The 18,737-nt window shown below is 33.7% G+C and overlaps 1 protein-coding gene across 1 annotated transcript; it reads left to right on the top strand.

Moving 5' to 3' along the window:
- Nucleotides 1-5,054: 5,054 nt before the first annotated feature.
- LOC115452425 lies at nucleotides 5,055-9,092 on the top strand. The gene is made up of 4 exons (XM_030180963.2): nucleotides 5,055-5,227; nucleotides 5,909-6,095; nucleotides 6,258-6,487; nucleotides 7,043-9,092. Exons 1-4 carry the CDS (start codon nucleotides 5,086-5,088, stop codon nucleotides 7,693-7,695), a joined length of 1,212 nt encoding a protein of 403 aa, XP_030036823.2. The 5' UTR covers nucleotides 5,055-5,085; the 3' UTR covers nucleotides 7,696-9,092.
- The last annotated feature ends 9,645 nt before the right edge of the window (nucleotides 9,093-18,737 follow it).

The following is an 18,737-nucleotide window of genomic DNA, read 5'->3' as shown; positions in this document are numbered from 1 at the left end:
AATCCGAGTTTGTATGACACGATTTGATCAGCAATACACGACTTGGAAGGGGTAGAACGTACGTCAGGGACTGGTCGTAAAAACCAATCAAAATCTTTTCTGTTATATTTGAAAAGTGTTTTACATTCTACATAAATGATGCCTTTATTGTAGGGCAGGGGAATGAATGGGGTACTTTTGCGGGATCGATTTGCAGATATTCCACGATATCGCTTATTATTTTCGATCGTAGTTATACAGGGTGGGCTTTTGACACGGGATTGTAAAGGCAGCAATCCTAACAGCTGTAGATACGAAAAAGCTTTCTTGTGTGGCGTTCCATCATTTTTAAAGACATATTTGAAAGAAATTAACAGCTCGAAATTGGGCATCTTATGCAAGTACTTCGAAGACTTCTTTTTCATCTAAACAAAGACAAAATCTTTTTTGATGTCAATGGGTCCTGAGGATCAAGTCTATGGGGCCATGAGAAATTTGAGTACTTTTAAAGTCAGAAATTGCATTAAACTCACCATTTTTTGTAAGAAATGGGGTACCAATACGCTTGCATAATAACATTCGTATACAAGGTCGATTAATTTACAAAAACGAATAGAAATGTATTAATAAATAAACAACTTTTTTTTTCAACATTTGTGAATGCAGATTTTAGAGTGTTCAAAAATGATGCGACAATAGCCTCGGAAAGTTAATTTGTATTTACTTTGCTTAATAGGCTCGTTTCAGAAATCCACTCTACAATCCAAATCGTGTTTTATTTCGAAGTTTTATTGTGAGTTACATTTTCGTCTTACGAAGCCCTTACGCGAGTAGTAGCTAGTACCTAAATAGTAAGCAAGAATTTGTATCTGAGGGGATAACGATGTCGAATAACCGGCATGTCCTTTAACGTTCCTAATAATATGTTTCACGATGTCTTTGTTTAGATGAAAAAGGATTCTTTGAAGTAGATTTTTAGACTTATTTTATCTATTTGCATAATGCGCGTTTTGTTTGTCAGCGTAACTGGAATGCGGCGTTACACACTTATTTCGATTTTTGGCAATTGAAAATAGTAAAAGGGTTAGGTTTTAGGTTCTATGAAATATTTATCTTAATTTACTTAGTTTGCGATTTATGAAAGAAATAATACCTGTGGTAAATATTAACATTAGAATTTAACTTGGTAAATTGATAATACCTACTGTGGATGAGAGCCTCATTGGGAAAAACGGTTTGTTGAGATAAACTAAAATCCGCAAATTATGAAATTAGCCTAGTCACATACCTAATAATGGAAATGTCTCATTGTCAGTACCTACTACTTACTTAGTACTTACATAGTACCTCTGAATGAAAGAAACAAGAAACAATATCGTGTATGTATAATCTACATGGAATATACCTTTGGTGTAAACAATACTCTGTGGCATACCTGAAGCGACCCGAATGATAGAACGCGTACCCATTCAAACTCCAGCTTGAATGCACCGCCTGCCGCTCGATATAAAAGGGAGACAATAATATGTGTATCATAAGTGCTGTGTTCTATGTAGCCTGCACGTGTGGCAGGAGTTGAAGTTTTCAAAGAATTGATCTATTTTATCCGTTGCACTTGACAACCCACTAAGACAGACACTCAAATAAGATATATCTAACACCCAAGGTAATCAATTTAATAGCCTAATCCAAGCATTCATTTGCAGTATGGCGGGTGTTGATTTTGACAGCAATAGCTTAATAAATGATCGATACAAACCACCGAATATTTCGAGTCCAAATTAATCTCAGTAAAGTAGTTAAGGCTACCGCGTACGTAAAAGATGAATTGTCAGGGCAGAATGTTAAAATGTCTCAGATTATTTGTTTACGGATCAATGTGTAAGCTTGACGAAGACATTCCGAACGTGCCAGTTTTATTTTTCTGAAGATCGGTGTCAAGGATGGAGAGATATTTTGTTTACGTCTACACAATAGGTAAACAAGTTCAACATATTGGATTGAATTGGTAGTTTCTGTCAATGTAGAGAGTATGGAGCGAATCACAGCTTCACATTGTTCGTTGTGATCGATACTCAGGTAGGTAGACTCACTACCTGTTTGTACGTAGATAATCCATTGAAGATCGTAATCACTGTATGAAATTGTCTATCAAGTCTAGAATTATCAAGTCTAGAATTTACATCGACACAGTCGTTTCTAGAGTTGGTGGCAGACGAGTTTCATTTATTTAAGTTCAATTGGACAGTATTATAAACATCCTATTACTATAACCAGACTTTTTCACGCGCGTTGATTTTTGTCACACGTTTTAAAGTTCGTTGAAATTACTTTATAGTATCCATATATTATGTATTATACACTTTTACGTACTTACTTTACTACCACATCATATAAAATAATGTTAGCTATAAGTATACTGTAAAGGAAATACGCATTTACATACAAACCTACTATACATAATACTGAAGAGTGGCGCAATTAGAGCACGTTACGTAAACTAGGAATTGTGGGTAACCATTGCAAACGATTACCTCTCGTCCCCGACTCGTTCCATTACCTTTGCCGTACGGAGGCGGAAATTAAAAATATATACGTGCCGAATTCACAGGATCTTTGTTTTCATCATGTTTTAATAGAATATCATTTGAGAAATGTATTGGGTAAATAAAAATATTCGTCAATCGTGCATTGTTATTTTGAACAGCTGTAAGTAGGTACAATATTTTTCAAGTTACAAATTATGACCTATATAAATAAATCATGGTAAAATATAAATACAATATAAAACTGAACTAGATATATTTTTTATTACTAGCACTTGCGATCTAGAATACAAATTAATTTATACATTTAAATAAATTATCACATGTTTCAGATTGGAAGTTTTCTATAAATGTAACACATGAATTGCTGAGAAGGAAATAAACTGAGGCATCCGCGGTGCTTTCCTTGTGATAACGCAAAATATACGACATAGGCGGTCCTATTTTACGATCACGATTACAAGGTTGATTTTTTTACACTTAAGAGAGACCATAGACCCGAGTACCTATCGCACTCATAATAAAATAATGACCCATTTCAAAATTGCCAATTTGTGGGAATCGCCAAACAACCAATTTCTGTTTGCGACCTTTTAGTTTTTTCCCTTTTTTTTCATGCTGTAGGTTTAATTTTTTACCTATCTTTAATAAGCTCAATTTTATAGCAACTTCAAAAAAAAGGTAGCAAACAAAAATTAGTTTTCCGACAAATGTCACAAATAATATATTTTGAAGTAGGTCATTATTTTATTAAGAGTGCGCTATATGATATAAATTTCAACTTGATATCTCTACGCGTTTCCGAGAAAATGGGTTTTGGCAGACAGGCAGTCAACAAAATGAGCCTTTAAAGGTTTTTCCTTTTTTGGCACAGAACTCTAAAAATTAAATTGTTAATTTGGTTTGATGATATTTTATATGTAATGTAGTTAGAGAATTGCAAATTTTATTGCAGAATGGAAGTTTGGTAGCGAGGCACACATAACAAGATAATTTGGCTCGTAACCAGTTTTATCCTAGTCAGCAGAATGTCGGCTGTCGGAAACCTAAAAAGTAATTAAATACGAAGGCACGGATTTTTGGCTAGATGAACTTTTTTTAGTTAATACTACCTTTTGCTCGCGACTTCGCTCGCGTGAAAGAGTTTTCCGGGATAAAAGTCCCGCTATATATTTTCCCCGGATAGAAAGTAACCTATAACCTTCCCAGGTTCTTAAACTACTTCCATACCTTTACATTTTTTATAAAGTCTGTTCAGTAGATTTTGAAAAAATTGATATCATACAGACAGAGAGAAAAGGGGACTTTGTTTTATAATATGTATAGAATAAGTTTTGTGAAATAAAACAAATATGCCGATATTCAAAATTATAATTAAAACACCTATGATACGTATTTTATGCATTTTTGGCTTTAAAGGATCAACTTAAATATAAAAACTGGACTCAACTCTAAAAAAATAATAAAAGGCACTAAAGAATTTACATACCTTGTAAGTTCAGCTGAAAGTGTGCCAACAATGCATTGCTTACACGCATCCGTATTCAGTAAAGTTTAATATTATAACGGGCACTCGCAACTTTGTTAAAAACTCCTCCTTTTCTGTCTTTTCATTTCAAAGAACTTTATTGCCTTTGTAAATGACAGAACAATTTATTGAGACTTCCTTGTGTACCATGAAATCATCTTTATTAGCTAATATTATGTATTTTGTAATTTGTAGAGCCACAATGTAGAGCTCTGCTGTAGACGTAAATTTGGCTACAGCATTAGAGGCTGGCTCGACCGGAGTAGTATAACTATTTCTCCGGAAACAAACATGTAGTTTATCAAGTGTTGTTAACGTGTTGCGTTTATGTTGGGTCAGATTTCCTATGATCTGAAGAACCCTGTTCCTGATTTCCGTTCCTTTTCGTTACGGCCAGCACTCAGTATTAGGTACCTACTATTGATTCAGCAATTTTTTTTATTTTAAATATTTATATGCGATGGAGATCGATTATCGTCAGATGACTCACTTGCTCGTTTATCAAACTAATGCCGGAAAAATCTTATCTAGATACCAGTTACACCAAAGTGGCAATTTTATTTCAAATCGACGTTATATAATAGCTTCATTGTTGCTTCTTATGCGGTTAGCGAAATTGCTGGGGGAATCGAATAAATCCCACAATTGCGTTATTTGAATTAGGAAATGAATTCAGCATGTTCACGGTTCATCGCTCCAGTGCGTTTTCATGTGTAGACCATGAGTCAATTAATAAGTTAAAATTTGATGACTATGCTTGGACTCACTGTTTTATTAACAATATTTAATTTATTTGCTGTTGTTGACAAAAAAAATGATAGTTTGTTGTGATTATCCGTTTGTTTTTCCAGCAATTATTTTAAATGCTTATAATTGTTACAGAAATAGAGGGAATTATTCAATTAACCAAATTGGATTATTACATTTTGATTGATTGTTTAACTGTTGTCCAAAACGTATAGGAAAATATTTGGATCATTCTTAGTATTAAAGGTAGTAAGTTCTGGCAGGTGTTCTGGTCTGGTTGAAAGAATGAAGATAATATATTTTCTTAAAAGGTTTTTTGACAAACTGTGTCTTGAGAATGATGATCCCGTAGAAGCTGCAAAAATAATGATCACTTTTATTCAACAATTCGTCGGCATCCATAATGTTTTTGGAGATGAAGGAAGAAGTATGTACCTACTTACATTTGTTTGGTAAATTTAGTAATATTTCTTTATCCTTAGGTATGTTTTTTTATAAAGTTACTTATTTACTATAGAAATCGCAAGTAAAAGCAATAATGAAATAAATTAATAACCTTGTTGACATCACTCACATATAGTATAAAATATTGATTCTATACTTAGGATTTGAAACAACATTTGGTCTTTAAACATTTTTCATAGTCTTTTCTACAGTCTGTATTGAGTCTGTTGTTCAATTTGTTATCACTAAAATTGAACTGAATCTCGTTCCGCACCCGCCTTGTACGATCTGTTTGACTCTGTCTGACTTCTAGCCATTACCTAAATTCAAAAACCGCCCTGGGGACATCGCTTTGATTCAATTGAATTGATACAAACTGAATGGAAAGGATTTGAAGGTCATTCCAGTAATCGACTTCGACATCTGTTGTTGGAAGACTAAAAGCGTTGATATAAACGTATTCAATCCAAAAGGTTTATTTTCAAAAGGATACAATCGATTTAAAAGAATAATAATCTGTTTGTATACGAAATTACTTGCTATTTTTGATTAGTGTATTTAATATCAACAGACGCAAATTTGTAAAGCAACCTCATATTTGTATATGAGGTTGTATGTTGTTAAAGCTTAGTCTAGGTATGCTAGTTAGTATAATATTTTGCAGGTTATTCACTGTTGTCTGTGATTGCTGTGGTGATATTCGGAGGCACGTTCGTTTACGTCGGCACATTCAGCCAAATCGTGTACTTGGTGCACGTGTTCCCCGACAAATCAGAGACGTTTAAGGTTTTTAATTGCCTCAGCGCGACCAGCGTGCCGCTCTCCAAGTATATATTCATGTGGACGTCAAGGTGATTACTTTGAATCAAGTATTTAATGTTAACAATTTTCTATTTTCAGATTTCGACAATAGCGGCACCTTTCGTTTCCAAACTTATCTTACCTTTCAAGCTGTAACCAACTAACTACACTCAATAATACATATAATATAATATAAAATGTCGAAATTTTAGGTCACGTTTGAAAACTGTATTCCAAATGTGTAAGGATGGCTTATCGTCGATTCCCGCAGACAGCACGTCTCATGTTAAAATGATGAAGACCCTACAAAAAGCTCGCTTCGTGTCGTGGTTGGTTGTGGGGAACCAAGCTATCGTACACGTGGCGTACCTCGTGGTACCGTTCTTGTTTACGGTCTTTGGCAACAATAGATACTTACCAAGTACGCCTGGAGATTCCTATGGTAACTATACGAGTCGCTCATGCCTTGATATCAATCACTCGCAACTATTCTTCGTCTAGCTTATGTCCATTTTATTATGATGTGATAATAATAATAACAGCTCTGTATTTTATACTGTTCTATTGCTAGGGATCGACTTTTTCTACTACTCAGGATTTAGACAAGGCCATCACGGTAGCCTGGAGCGGGTTGGCAAAGTAATTGCAAACCATAGAAATTCTAATGAGAATTATTAGGTATGTAAGTTTCCTTAGAATGTTTTTGTCGCCGTTAAAGCGAACGATAATTGATAAACAATACACCTACGAAAAGTCAGAGGTGTATGTGTGTGGTTTTGAATCTGTGGACCTTCGTCTCAGCAGTCAGTTTCATACCCAACAAAGGTAACGCGCAATTGGTGATTTTATAAGGGAAGTGTTACCTTTCAAGCTCAGAATTTCGTGATTACCTCTAGACCCTTAAAATACTCTAAAATAATCGATTACATTCACCAGCAATTTGAAAAATGAAACTGGCTCCTATGTTGTTAGCAAACACTACCATTAAACTTTGCAGGTCTCAGTCCGAAATATGAAACGCCGTATTATGAAACAACGTTTGCGCTAACATGCATCGGCACTGTATTCTCCGGCATCAACCAGACGGGATACATAGTGCTGTTCATAACGTTATGCGCACACGAACTTGCACATTTCTACGCCATCACAGAAATGTTGAAAGACGTTCATCAGACCCTTACAAAAGAAAATAATCTCGCTCGTACGAAGATAGTCAATGAAAAACTACGATTCTGTGTGAAACATCATCAATTCCTAATGCAATACCACATTAAAATCCGAGAGCTGTACAAAATTATTTTCGGAGCGCATTTTCTAATGATGACGATAGTTTTAGTAACAACATTGCAGACTATGAACTCTTGGGACATGAGGAATACCATTTTGACCGCCGTGACCGGCATAATGCCCTTATTTTTGTATTGTTTTGGCGGCGAGCTGCTAATTACGGCTGGGCTGGATATGTCGACAGCTGTGTACACATGTGGATGGGAACTAATGGATGGGAAACAAGCGCGTCTCGTTTTACTCATGTTGTGCCTATCGCAGCGGCCACTCAGTTTGACAGCTGCCGATATTTTCATTATGAATAGAGAAACTTTCGGTAAAGTTGTGCAGGTTGTTTATAAAATATACGCTGTTTTTAATTAAATAGTGAGCTAAGCACTTAGAAGTTAATTATATAGTTTGTGTCTGCACATTTCTATTATAATGAATGTTAACAAAAGAAAAGACATGTAATAAAAAGTTTTAGGGTTGTATTTTATATATCAAACTTTTTCACCGAAAAAGTGCATTATCGCATTGGCGGTGACGCGAGAGAAAATATAATTTAGAAATGATGAGTTATATTAAAAATAATAAAATACAATATTATCGTTAAGCATTTACGACTAATTAACTACTGACTATTAACAGTTTTCCTTGTGTTGTCAATGGCATTTGTATTCTCTACATCTTAAAGGACTCGCGATAAATTAATCGAAAGGAGTCCCCGGAACATGAAAACTGTGTACCCATATAAATATTTTCCGGCAACCTTTTTTAGGTAAAAAAATATTACCCTATATAACATTCCACACTAACAACAGTTAATAAACGAACCTTTAATAACATCAAATAATACATTTTACTGTATCTTCAATACAAAGAAGTTCGTTCAGTGTAGAATAGCTACGAAATACATGTATACCGTATAGACATGAACAGTGTAGACAGTTTCTGTTCCACGCACACGTTTATTCAATTTAAGTCTCCTCCGAGTATTCATTTTACAAAGCAAGTTTGCGTTTAGTCTTGTATTTATTTCAATTACGTTTCTTCTGTTTTCTGCGCTTTCTTTTTCTTATAAAAAGGTTTTATTGTCAGCCTGTAGCCTTATATAGGTATCATAAAATAATAGTTGAAGAACAGTTTCTTTATATTTTTTCCTTTATAATTTATGCATAAAAATCCTTAGATTAGTTTTTTTTTTATGTATTTAGGTAACTTGTATAATCCGGTAGTCACACTTTAAGCTTTGGATTACTATCTAGATACCGAAAAAGCGCAAATTTTTCAAATCCCCGCCTATATTGACATATTTATTGATTAAAGTATTACGCAAATTAGCGGAAGGAGTAAATTGAGAATGAACCAGAATAAGCGATTTACGTAGCGATCTTAAAATTAGCTGTCCCCGCGTAATTTGTTAATGTTACGCGCTATAATTAATATCTGCACAGTTTATTATGAATAAAATAGCAATTTATTATGAATAATTATCAACTTTGCAATCTATTGTTGTGCATACATTAGCAAGTTTAGGATTTATAAATGTAAGAAAGTTAAAACAATTTAGTAGCTCATTAAAATATCAAAGAAAGGCTTGGGAGTTAATCTCTAAGATAAATTAGATGTGTCTTAATTTTCAGAGATAATATGATGGGTGAATACATTGTTCAAAATTTGCATTATAATTGTTAGTCAGACTAAAATTGTTTGAAAGTCTTGTGAACTTTTAATAGAACTTTTGTTTTTGGTTATACCTAATAAATTTATCACAAAAACTGTTTTATTTTTTATATAAGTACTTCATTAGATTTTGGCAAAACATCCTTCTCATAATTCATAAATGAAAACGAAGGGTGGAATTAGCTCCTATAAGTGTATAATGCGTAGGTAATTTTTCTCGAAGGAAATACGTCGGTCAAAATAACCGCAAGCCAGGATATACTTTGGTCCAGAAAAACTATCATTTTGAGTATTATGATGAAAACTCTTTAGAAAACATAATAGCTTTTCTAGTTACCTTTACACATGAAAATTATGAAATCTGCAAACTAAGAATTTCGAAGGTACAATTTCTCAAGAACATTTAATATTTCACGTCGCTTCTGGTTTTTTATTATATTTCCGAGTGATATTACAAGTGCTTCATCTTTTCAAGTGTCGACCAATACAAGTACAATTTGTATGGAGACACCCGTGGCCTGTGTACGGTAGAGTGAGCGGCCTTGTTACTTCAAGTTTCGCGACGCTTTATGAAAATGCATTTGTCAAGCTCACCGTTGCCTGGTACATTTCTTAAGTCAAATATACAAATACGGCGTGCTGTTTTTTAATAAGGTGACAGTGTCTAAGTGTTAGTCGTTATTTAGATATTTACTTTATTTACAATTTGTATTTGTGAATCTACATATTTAATTTATTTATTTAATTTTAATTTGTTGGCACCCGGCTATCAATTACCAACAAATATAGGACGAAATGAATACAATAAATAAGCTAATTACGAGCCACCGCAGATAGATATAAGTACTATTATTTCGCTAGCTCACTACTAAAAGGTCCTATGTAATTTTTACTTATGTTGCTAACATTGGTAAATGTTGGTAAAATTTTAAAAAGACAATAATTCATGAGTTTCTCTTTATTTATCGGCATAATTGGAAATTTTCAATGTAAAAAGACTTAGGATCATGTGATATAAGTCAATTGGCACACCAAATATATTAGACGAGTCAGTGATTTGTGGAATTTATTTTACAAGTTCTTAGTCGCAATTGCAATACAAATACAATGTCAAAATATCTGAATATCCCATATAGAAATCAGCTATCTACCATTAATATCATGCGATATGTTCGAAAATTTACTGCTTTGAAATCTATACCACTGAAGATATTATTATTCACCTGACTGATTCGTACATTTTAACTCTAAATGGTTGCGATAACGAACCAAACCGCAACACAATTGGTCATGTCGTGTTATTGGTTTAATCAAAGCGTATTCTGCCATCCGCGATACACAGACCACGTATAAACTATGTGAGGTGGTATTTGTCAACAGGTAACGAGCTTGGAAATTTATTTGTTTTGCTTGATTCCAATATGTGATTGATGTTGATTTACTTTAGTGTACATACAGAATTGTACTAGAAATATTCTAATGTAAATAGGTTAAGATTGTTGACTTGACTTTCTTCATTTCTAATTTACTTTATCCTTGTCTGAAAATAAAAATAATGTTTTAGTTTGAACGCGCTCATCTCTAGAACTACTGTTCTTATTTTGAAAATTCTTCTAGCAATAAAGCTAGATTGTCTTTGATTATTATACCTACGTTATTTTGCCGGAATGCATTTAACCTTAGACGAACTAGGAACAATACCTAGTAATAAATAGAATCTATTTTTTTATCTTTTTTATTATACACCTGCCTCCGTTTATCTCTGCACGACTCTAAATGTAATAGCAAGGGAAAGCCCTTGGCTTTAAGTATACCATGAAAACAAAGTGTTTTAAATAAATAAATATCAACAAATGTTTCCTAACTCAAGTGACATTTCCTCAACATATTATTGTATCTTAGGCCGGCCCTCAGAGCCGCAGAGACAATTCCTCCAGGATCTGTCGATACATTTCGAAGGGCTTACGTCCCTTATCTTGTTACGGTATACAGCATTAACCTAACAGATCTATGTATTGGAAATAATGTTTTCCCTTTGAGTATAAGTAGCTTGAGAATATTTTTAGGAATTTTTGTTGTATTTTAGGAAAGGGAATTGTGGAACTGTTTATGTAGACGGCAAATTATATTAACCTTGCCTGTGTTTATAGTAATATTGTTATTTTGTCATGTTCACTAAAATAACTTACCGTTTTTTTATCTTATCTACCTCCCGCACTATTTGTGGCCAATAACTGTTTCACCAAGCGTGTCGGTATTTTGCTTGATCTTATACATGTAAAAATACTCTTCATTTTGGAGGTTACTTTAAAAATGTTTATGTACTTATATATCTTGAAAATATCAATGCATATGAATCACACTCCGATAGCGAAGCTCAAGACCCAAGGCACCGGGAGTTATGGATTCAAACTGAGGAATCACCTCACAATTAATTAATGTTAAAAATCTAATTCTTAATAAGTACCTATCATACATTTTTAAGCAGTCGAGTGGTTTAATAATGTCATAGGACAATAAATCAGATATACCTTACTATGATTTTTAAATTCATAGCATATTTCAAAATAGTAATAGATTTTTATGAAGCTTATGAGTGCAGTTGCCCCTATAATCAATAAATATATTACAGACCTTTGAATAAGAATGGAATTTTCTATTGAACGTGATCGTACTACTAAGAAAATATTTTAAAGACGAAGTAGAAATTAATTTAAACGAAGGAGAAATGCAATTTCACTTTGAGATGCTTAAAACTACGCGATAAAACGCCAGGAACTCTTGTGTGCATTTAATAGTAAACAAAGCCATTCAAAATAGAAAATATAAAATGGAGAGTGACCGCATCAGTGAAAAATAAGACATAAAAGAGATAGAATTATGGTTAGCTAAACTATCTTTTGTAGATGCCGAGAGATTCTATAGGTCGAATATACTAGACAAAAAAGAAATAACATCATTTTATTCGTTTTCATTAGAACCTAAAAGTATTCGCTTTGAGAAAATGTATTTAAGGTGAATCTTTTAAATATATTTTTATATAAGTTTTTCATTCGGGAAGAAGTGACAGTGGTTGTTGAAATTAGGGAACTAAAGGACGCTTATATCGAAGAACATTAAACTACAAACTGGTTGCTGAAGAATATGTAGGTCCATTATGAATTAATTGATACTTATTAAATAAGTTAATGCTATATTTTAAGAATATTATTATTAACCTGGGCCAGGCATGTTGCCTTTCTACAATCGTTAAAGCTAACGTTGTATATATAGAAATTATATATCCGAACGATAGAGTTATCGTTAGAATATGTCATTCCTATAAATTTATTTTGTTTTCTATGAGTGTTAACAATTATAGGAAGCCGTCTTGGTAACGGGGTCAGGTATTTGTACTGAATGCTAAATAAATGATTTTCTATTAATATAAATCAAATGATATTATTATTATATTATTATAAATCAAATGCCTACATTTATTGGAGATCGTCAAGTGTTTTGATTAGCCTTCTCATTTAAAATATTAAGTAGCTGACAGGAGCTGTTTTATTACTGAATTTGCGTCGTCATATTATTATAAATGATATGATTTCATTGCTTAAAATATTAAAATTAGTTCTTCTATTATAATGAATAATTTGTCAGTATTAAATTCATAACGACTATTGGAATGGAATTTAGTATATGTGTTCTTATTAGAATCGTCAGTAGACAGTTGTTAATAACTGGTGGTAGGTTGAGAGTCCGCCTGGGTGGGACCTACCACCGCAATGTCTATTTCTGTGTCTAGTCACTGTTGTGTTCCGGTTTGAAGATCATTGTAGCCAGTATAACTACTGGACATAATAAGACAACATCTTATGTCTCAGCATGGCGAGTGCAGTGGAAAACGTATCAATAAGGTGAAAGGCAAGCTCGTCTCGTCATTTATAGCAATAAAAAAAACCTAGCACGTCCAGCGACCTTTATATCAGTGGCGAAGGGTGAAATTTATCGAAAGGGATGCAGACACAACATATAAGTATTGATATGCATGAATAATAATAATAATAATAATAAACCCGCAGGGGCGGCTTTGTGGCGAGCCGACGGTGAGTGGCGACACCGCGTTCCCTGATTCCGTGGGGGCTAAATGAGACCCCCTGACCCTTGGCTTGCCTTAACTGGCCGGCTAGGGGTGGAAGTCGCAAGAGCTAAGAACCTCAGCTCCAGGGTGGAAGTGCTCAATCTGCGTAATAGCGAGGAAACCCGCTCCGGGACGCGACAGCGACCCGCGATGGTGAAATCGGTGCACACCTCTCGACACCCTTAAGCCACCCACATCGGTGTTGCGTCCTTGGCTTACGCCACTTATGGGATGCCCATTTAGTGGGAGGCAAGTCACCGTCTGCCTTGAATACATAAGATTGAGACATTTTACTTGGCAGGCGTCCCGTTGTCTCAATCAATAGCCCAGCAACCAGTCCAGCTAGATCCCATCCATAGACCCAGTATAATTCCCATCTTTTCTGCAATAGTCCCTGCACCTTGCAAGCGCTGTCTTTGGCTGTATTTCCTCCATAAGTACAGACAGAGACAGTACTCGCAAGGTGTATAAACCTCAACTAGAGTAATGTATCTTAAAGGGGCCTCTCCGTGTTGGATCCATGTCTCCACGCAAGCCTTCCAAAAGGACCGGCTTTTATGCCGTGATTTCCCGCAGGAAAGATACAACATAATAATAATATCAGCACTGTATTATATACTTGCCCACTGCTGAGCACGGGCCTCCTCTACTACTGAGAGAGATTAGGCCTTAGTGCACCACGCTGGCCTAGTGCGGATTGGTAGACTTCACACACCTTCGAAATTCCTATAGAGAACTTCTCATATGTGCAGGTTTCCTCACGATACTGATGAATACTGTCTGCATATCGTTCTGATAATTAGATTCCACATGAAGGGAAGCCGGTAGGAATCGGGTCATATGGATCCTTCGCCACTGCTTTATATAGCGTATATTGGTAATGTCTTTAACAATTGAGCAATAAAACAGAGAAATGTGAATACTACTTTCATAAACACTCGCCCACATTAACACATGTAACATGCCAAGGAATAAACATAAAATTACACGTCTGCAAGGATCCTACAAACTTGTAATCGTAAAATTGCGCAATCAAACAAATTGATGGCGCTGTAAAGTCAATAAAGATCAGATCTTTAACATTTCCAAATGGAATTCACATTCTATTTTAACTTCGGATTGCTTTTTAGCGAGTTTCCTTGATTTTTGACGATATTTTTGTGAACTTTTAATTGGACGTCATCTGTTGATTTTTAAATAAAAATTGTGTAGGGTTTTCAGCTGGACTCAACTTTTAATGGTACGACCAACGCTATGACGAATTATGTGACGATTTCCAAATATATGTATTTGTATTAATAATGCCTAACGTTATAATTTATTTAGTTTAATAATTTTATCTAAAGGCAATTTCGCTATTCATTAAAACAGTTAATGATAATAATCCTGTGCAGTTAATGAATTTATGTTCAAAAAAGGAAATTTTATATATATATAAGTACATAAAGTATTGTTTAATTTAATTAATAAACATATTACATTATTTCAATCTGTAATTTGTAAGCTTTGTAATTCCTACTGAATTTAGGTATACTTATTTAATAATCCTTTTCCTTCTCTATTCCTGAGAAATCTCTACGCTGATAATATTCCCATATGAGACAGTTTTCGTATTTCCTTCTCTGCAATTGGAACTTGGAAAAATCGTATCTGTTTCTCTGGAACTGGAAATTGGAAAAATCCCTACCGGTTACGTATTTTATTAACGCTTAGTGGCAATAAAGTTTATGTTCAAGTGAAGTTTTATGCGTAACATTAACTACTTTAAAACCAGTTGAGATGGTAAATGGCTAGTTTATCTCATTTATTATTATCAGTGTTTGTAAAGGAGTTGTTATATGGTTGCATATATGTTAAAACCATGTTGTTACCACGTTTATCTGTGTTAGATTTTAAATGACGATTCTTTGTAATAAACTTAATAAAAAAAAAATATTAGTAATGATAATACCTATTATAATAAATAATAAAGTAAACTATATCTATACGTTAGATTGGTTCCATAATAGACTAAAAAAAACACCACAATATCAAAATTTAATAACTATAGACCGCGACTCCGAGCGTAAGCATTAGTTGGCTTGCGATGAATTTAACCGCTGTCCCACGGGAAGACCGTGTTCCAGGATAAGTGTCCCGTACATTTCCCAGGCGAAATTTACTAGCGCAATGTTTCTTGAAAACCTTTTTATAAATCTAATTGTATTGTTTAGAACTACGTTCTTTCATGAAACGAAGTGACTTATTGGGACTAAAAGTAATTTATTTTGGTTTATCAGTTCAAAAGAATTTAATTTCAAAATTGACTTTTTCTTTCAAAAAATCTGAAATATAAAACACCACAGGGAAGACAATACTCAAGATATTACTATAAACATAAATCAATTAATATGTTGTTTCGTTTGACATTGAATGTTGTTTAATACCTGAAGTAAGTAGTACCTACATAATTGAGTTATTTATGTAAGTAGGTATATTTATATCGCCGTTAACTTCAATCTCTATAACCCTCCGATAACTACCTTCTACGACTTCTATCACTCATGATCGTAGAAAACAAGAACTACGTCGTTGTTCGTAGCTGATATCATATTGGTTATGGATTGTCGTCAGCTGCATGTCATACTGAATTTTCTCTAGGAAGACTTGTGGTACTAATTGGCTTTAAAATGGTTTCTATTTTATAAAACAGAACTGACTGATTAGATCTTTTGTTATTTAAAACGTTAATCACTTTTGTGTATTATTGAATACTGAGGATAGTATCATAGTAGTCAGTGTCACTACTGGACATAATAAGACATAATATCTCATATCCCAGGATGACGAGCGCAACGGAATACCAATCAATATTCTATAATTTAAGGTATTGGATGGTGTTTCTGCTGTTTATGGCCAGTTGTATGGCTTACCGTCAGGCGAAAAGTAAGAACATCTCGTCATTCAAAGCAATAAAAATATATATCTGCCAGAGGCAAAGGATGATATTTTCTAAAAGGGAATCCAACACAACTTATAGATACATAATATCCATATATATATAAACGCGGTCTGGAAATCGTTCTAATGATAACTAGATTTGACATAAATTATGAAAGGGAAATCGACAGAAATCGGGTTATATGGACCCTTGGCGACTGCTATCTACTATATAACTATTTTAAACTAGTTACGCAGCACTAAATATCCTGGGTGTATTTGAATTAGGCTACAACTTTTTATGTACTCCGTTTGAATATTTTATTGCTTTACTTGGCATATTGAGGTGAATGGTTTGAATAGACTTTTTTCTTATGTAATCTGAATAACTTTGCAGACACATAAACCTTTGTTATATATTTTGTGATTATCTGGAACTTCGATTTGAGGCATTAATTTTATCGGAGTATGTAGCCTATCGCATGGTCAGAGTTCGAAGTTTCACCCACATTTCCAAATCTTAACAAGAATTTAATATTTTACATGAAAATTATATTCATTCGGGTATCCAAGGTGCTTGTTGTCCTGCACTGCACACTGTAAGTCTGTATAATATTATATTATTAAAACTAACAGCTAAGAACCATGTAAACTGTTTCCAACATAAAAAATACTTAGACGTCTTGAAAACATGTTTTGGCATCCTCGAAAACCGTAGGTAAAATGAAAGAAGCTAGTTATGCACTTTAATTGATTTTTCATTCATCGAAGCGAAAGATCTTGTACCTAATGGTCGCTAATGGCTTGTTATAAATAATACTGATGACTGAGTTTCTTTCAGGGCGATGTTTATTTTTCTGTTGTGCTCTTTGATGAATGGGCTGTTTCATGAAACATTGCGATTCCTAAGGTTATTACTCAACTATTCTGCTTCTGTTGAATTTAAAGCAATGATTACATAACAGAGTTTGCTAAGATTTGAAGCATGAGTGCAAAACCCAAATGGATTGAATATTTATATCGTATTTCAATCGGTTTGAAATAGGATTGACTATAATTCTATTGCTGTTTGATGACAAATTTGACGTTTTAATATTAAAACCAAAAATATTGGAGATACTGACTATTTATAGTTGATTTTCATTCACGAAAATTTAATGCCTATACCTTATTTTAAAACAAGTATTAAACTAATATAGCATTATTTGAAAACCCTTTAGGGAATATTATAATTGATCGCTAAAATAAAATAAATTAATCTCTATCTATCTATCTCTAATTCAGTTTGTAACTTATTAGAATTAAAATGTAGTATTTAAATTGTTAGTTTTCTCTGGTAATAGTTTCTTGTCATCTAGAGGCTATTATTGTATTTGCCAGAATGGCTTATATTATTCTAACCGCTAGCTTTGTTGGCAAATACAATGAGCTTCCTTCCCTATAATCAGAAATTTATTTTCTTTATTTGTTTGTTGATATTCAGTAGTGTTTTGTTTAACTGAAGTCTAAAATAAGATATTTGTTGGTAAACCTTTTAAAGGAGTTGTTTAGGTTGTAATATGTTTTACTTTCTTTGTGCACTAATTCGTGACAATATTTTTCTTTACGTTAATTGCGATTATCAAAGGTCATCTATCTATCTATACTTATAATAAATCTGTAGAGAGGTCAATTCTGTACATGAAATATATTTCCAAAATAACTATCAGGCGGTGATTAGGGATCGATACTGATGCCAAAAATGCAATTAGTAAAATTTTTGTCTGTCTGTCTGTCTGTCTGTCTGTCTGTCTGTCTGTCTGTCTGTCTGTCTGTCTGTCTGTATAACCGTTATAGAAACAAAAACTACTCGACGGATTTTAACGAAACTTGGTACAATTATTTGTCATACTCCTGTGCTGGTTATAGTATACTTTTCATCACGCTACAATTAATAGGAACAGAGCAGTGAAGGGAAATGTTGGGAAAACGGGAGAAGTTACTCCGTTTTTTAAGCTTCCGTCGCGTGTGCAACCTTAATGGTTAAAGCTACACAGAAATCATGTATGACGGAAATGTTCTCCTTAAAATTATGTAAAAAATATCCCACGATAGCATATGTCTATCTTTTATGGTTAACTCACAATAACACGTGTAACTCCCGATAGCTTAGCAGTTCGAAGCTCTCTCATTATATTTGTCTACTCTTACGTTTATAACACTCTCAGTCATCCCTAATTAAAAAAGTTAACATTATTAAATATTCCTTAAAAAGAATCATAGAAATCGGTATAGAAACACCAAAGTTATACATGAAATACGCTAATAATAAGCCATCATGCGTGAATACTGAATCATGCTATAAGGATTATTTTTGTATATATATATGGTCGCGAACGCACAGGCAGGCGGCTTGCTTGGCACCTAGAGGCTAGCGAATCACCTAGCGAGTAGCTTCGTAAAACGAACATTCTCAAACGTTCGCGACCGGCTCCATTTTTGAAGTCCGAAATCCACGCGGGCGAAGCTGCGAGCGGAAGCTAGTATAAAGTAAATACGTAGAAATGACTTATAGATATTAATAACGGACTCGTTATTATTAAAATACTTGTTATTGTACGTTCACACAAGAAAATGGTGAATCTTAAATTAAATTTACAAAAAAGTAAGAAAATTAAAAAGTAAATTAAAAATAATGAACTCTATTAATCCAAAT

This window comes from Manduca sexta, chromosome 16, assembly GCF_014839805.1.
Source record: "Manduca sexta isolate Smith_Timp_Sample1 chromosome 16, JHU_Msex_v1.0, whole genome shotgun sequence".
Classification (NCBI taxonomy): Eukaryota; Metazoa; Arthropoda; class Insecta; order Lepidoptera; family Sphingidae; genus Manduca; species Manduca sexta.
Note: the sequence above shows the minus strand (reverse complement) of the source record. Positions and strands in the feature narration are given on the sequence as shown.

What these genes read in the sequence shown, in the direction of transcription:
- LOC115452425 (XM_030180963.2), top strand. Translation starts at nt 5,086, where the DNA reads ATGAAGATAATATATTTTCTTAAAAGGTTTTTTGACAAACTGTGTCTT. An exon ending in ATATTCATGTGGACGTCAAG is followed by an intron (nt 6,096 to 6,257) that starts GTGATTACTTTG and finishes TCGAAATTTTAG; the next exon opens with GTCACGTTTGAAAACTGTAT. An exon ending in TACGCCTGGAGATTCCTATG is followed by an intron (nt 6,488 to 7,042) that starts GTAACTATACGA and finishes TAAACTTTGCAG; the next exon opens with GTCTCAGTCCGAAATATGAA.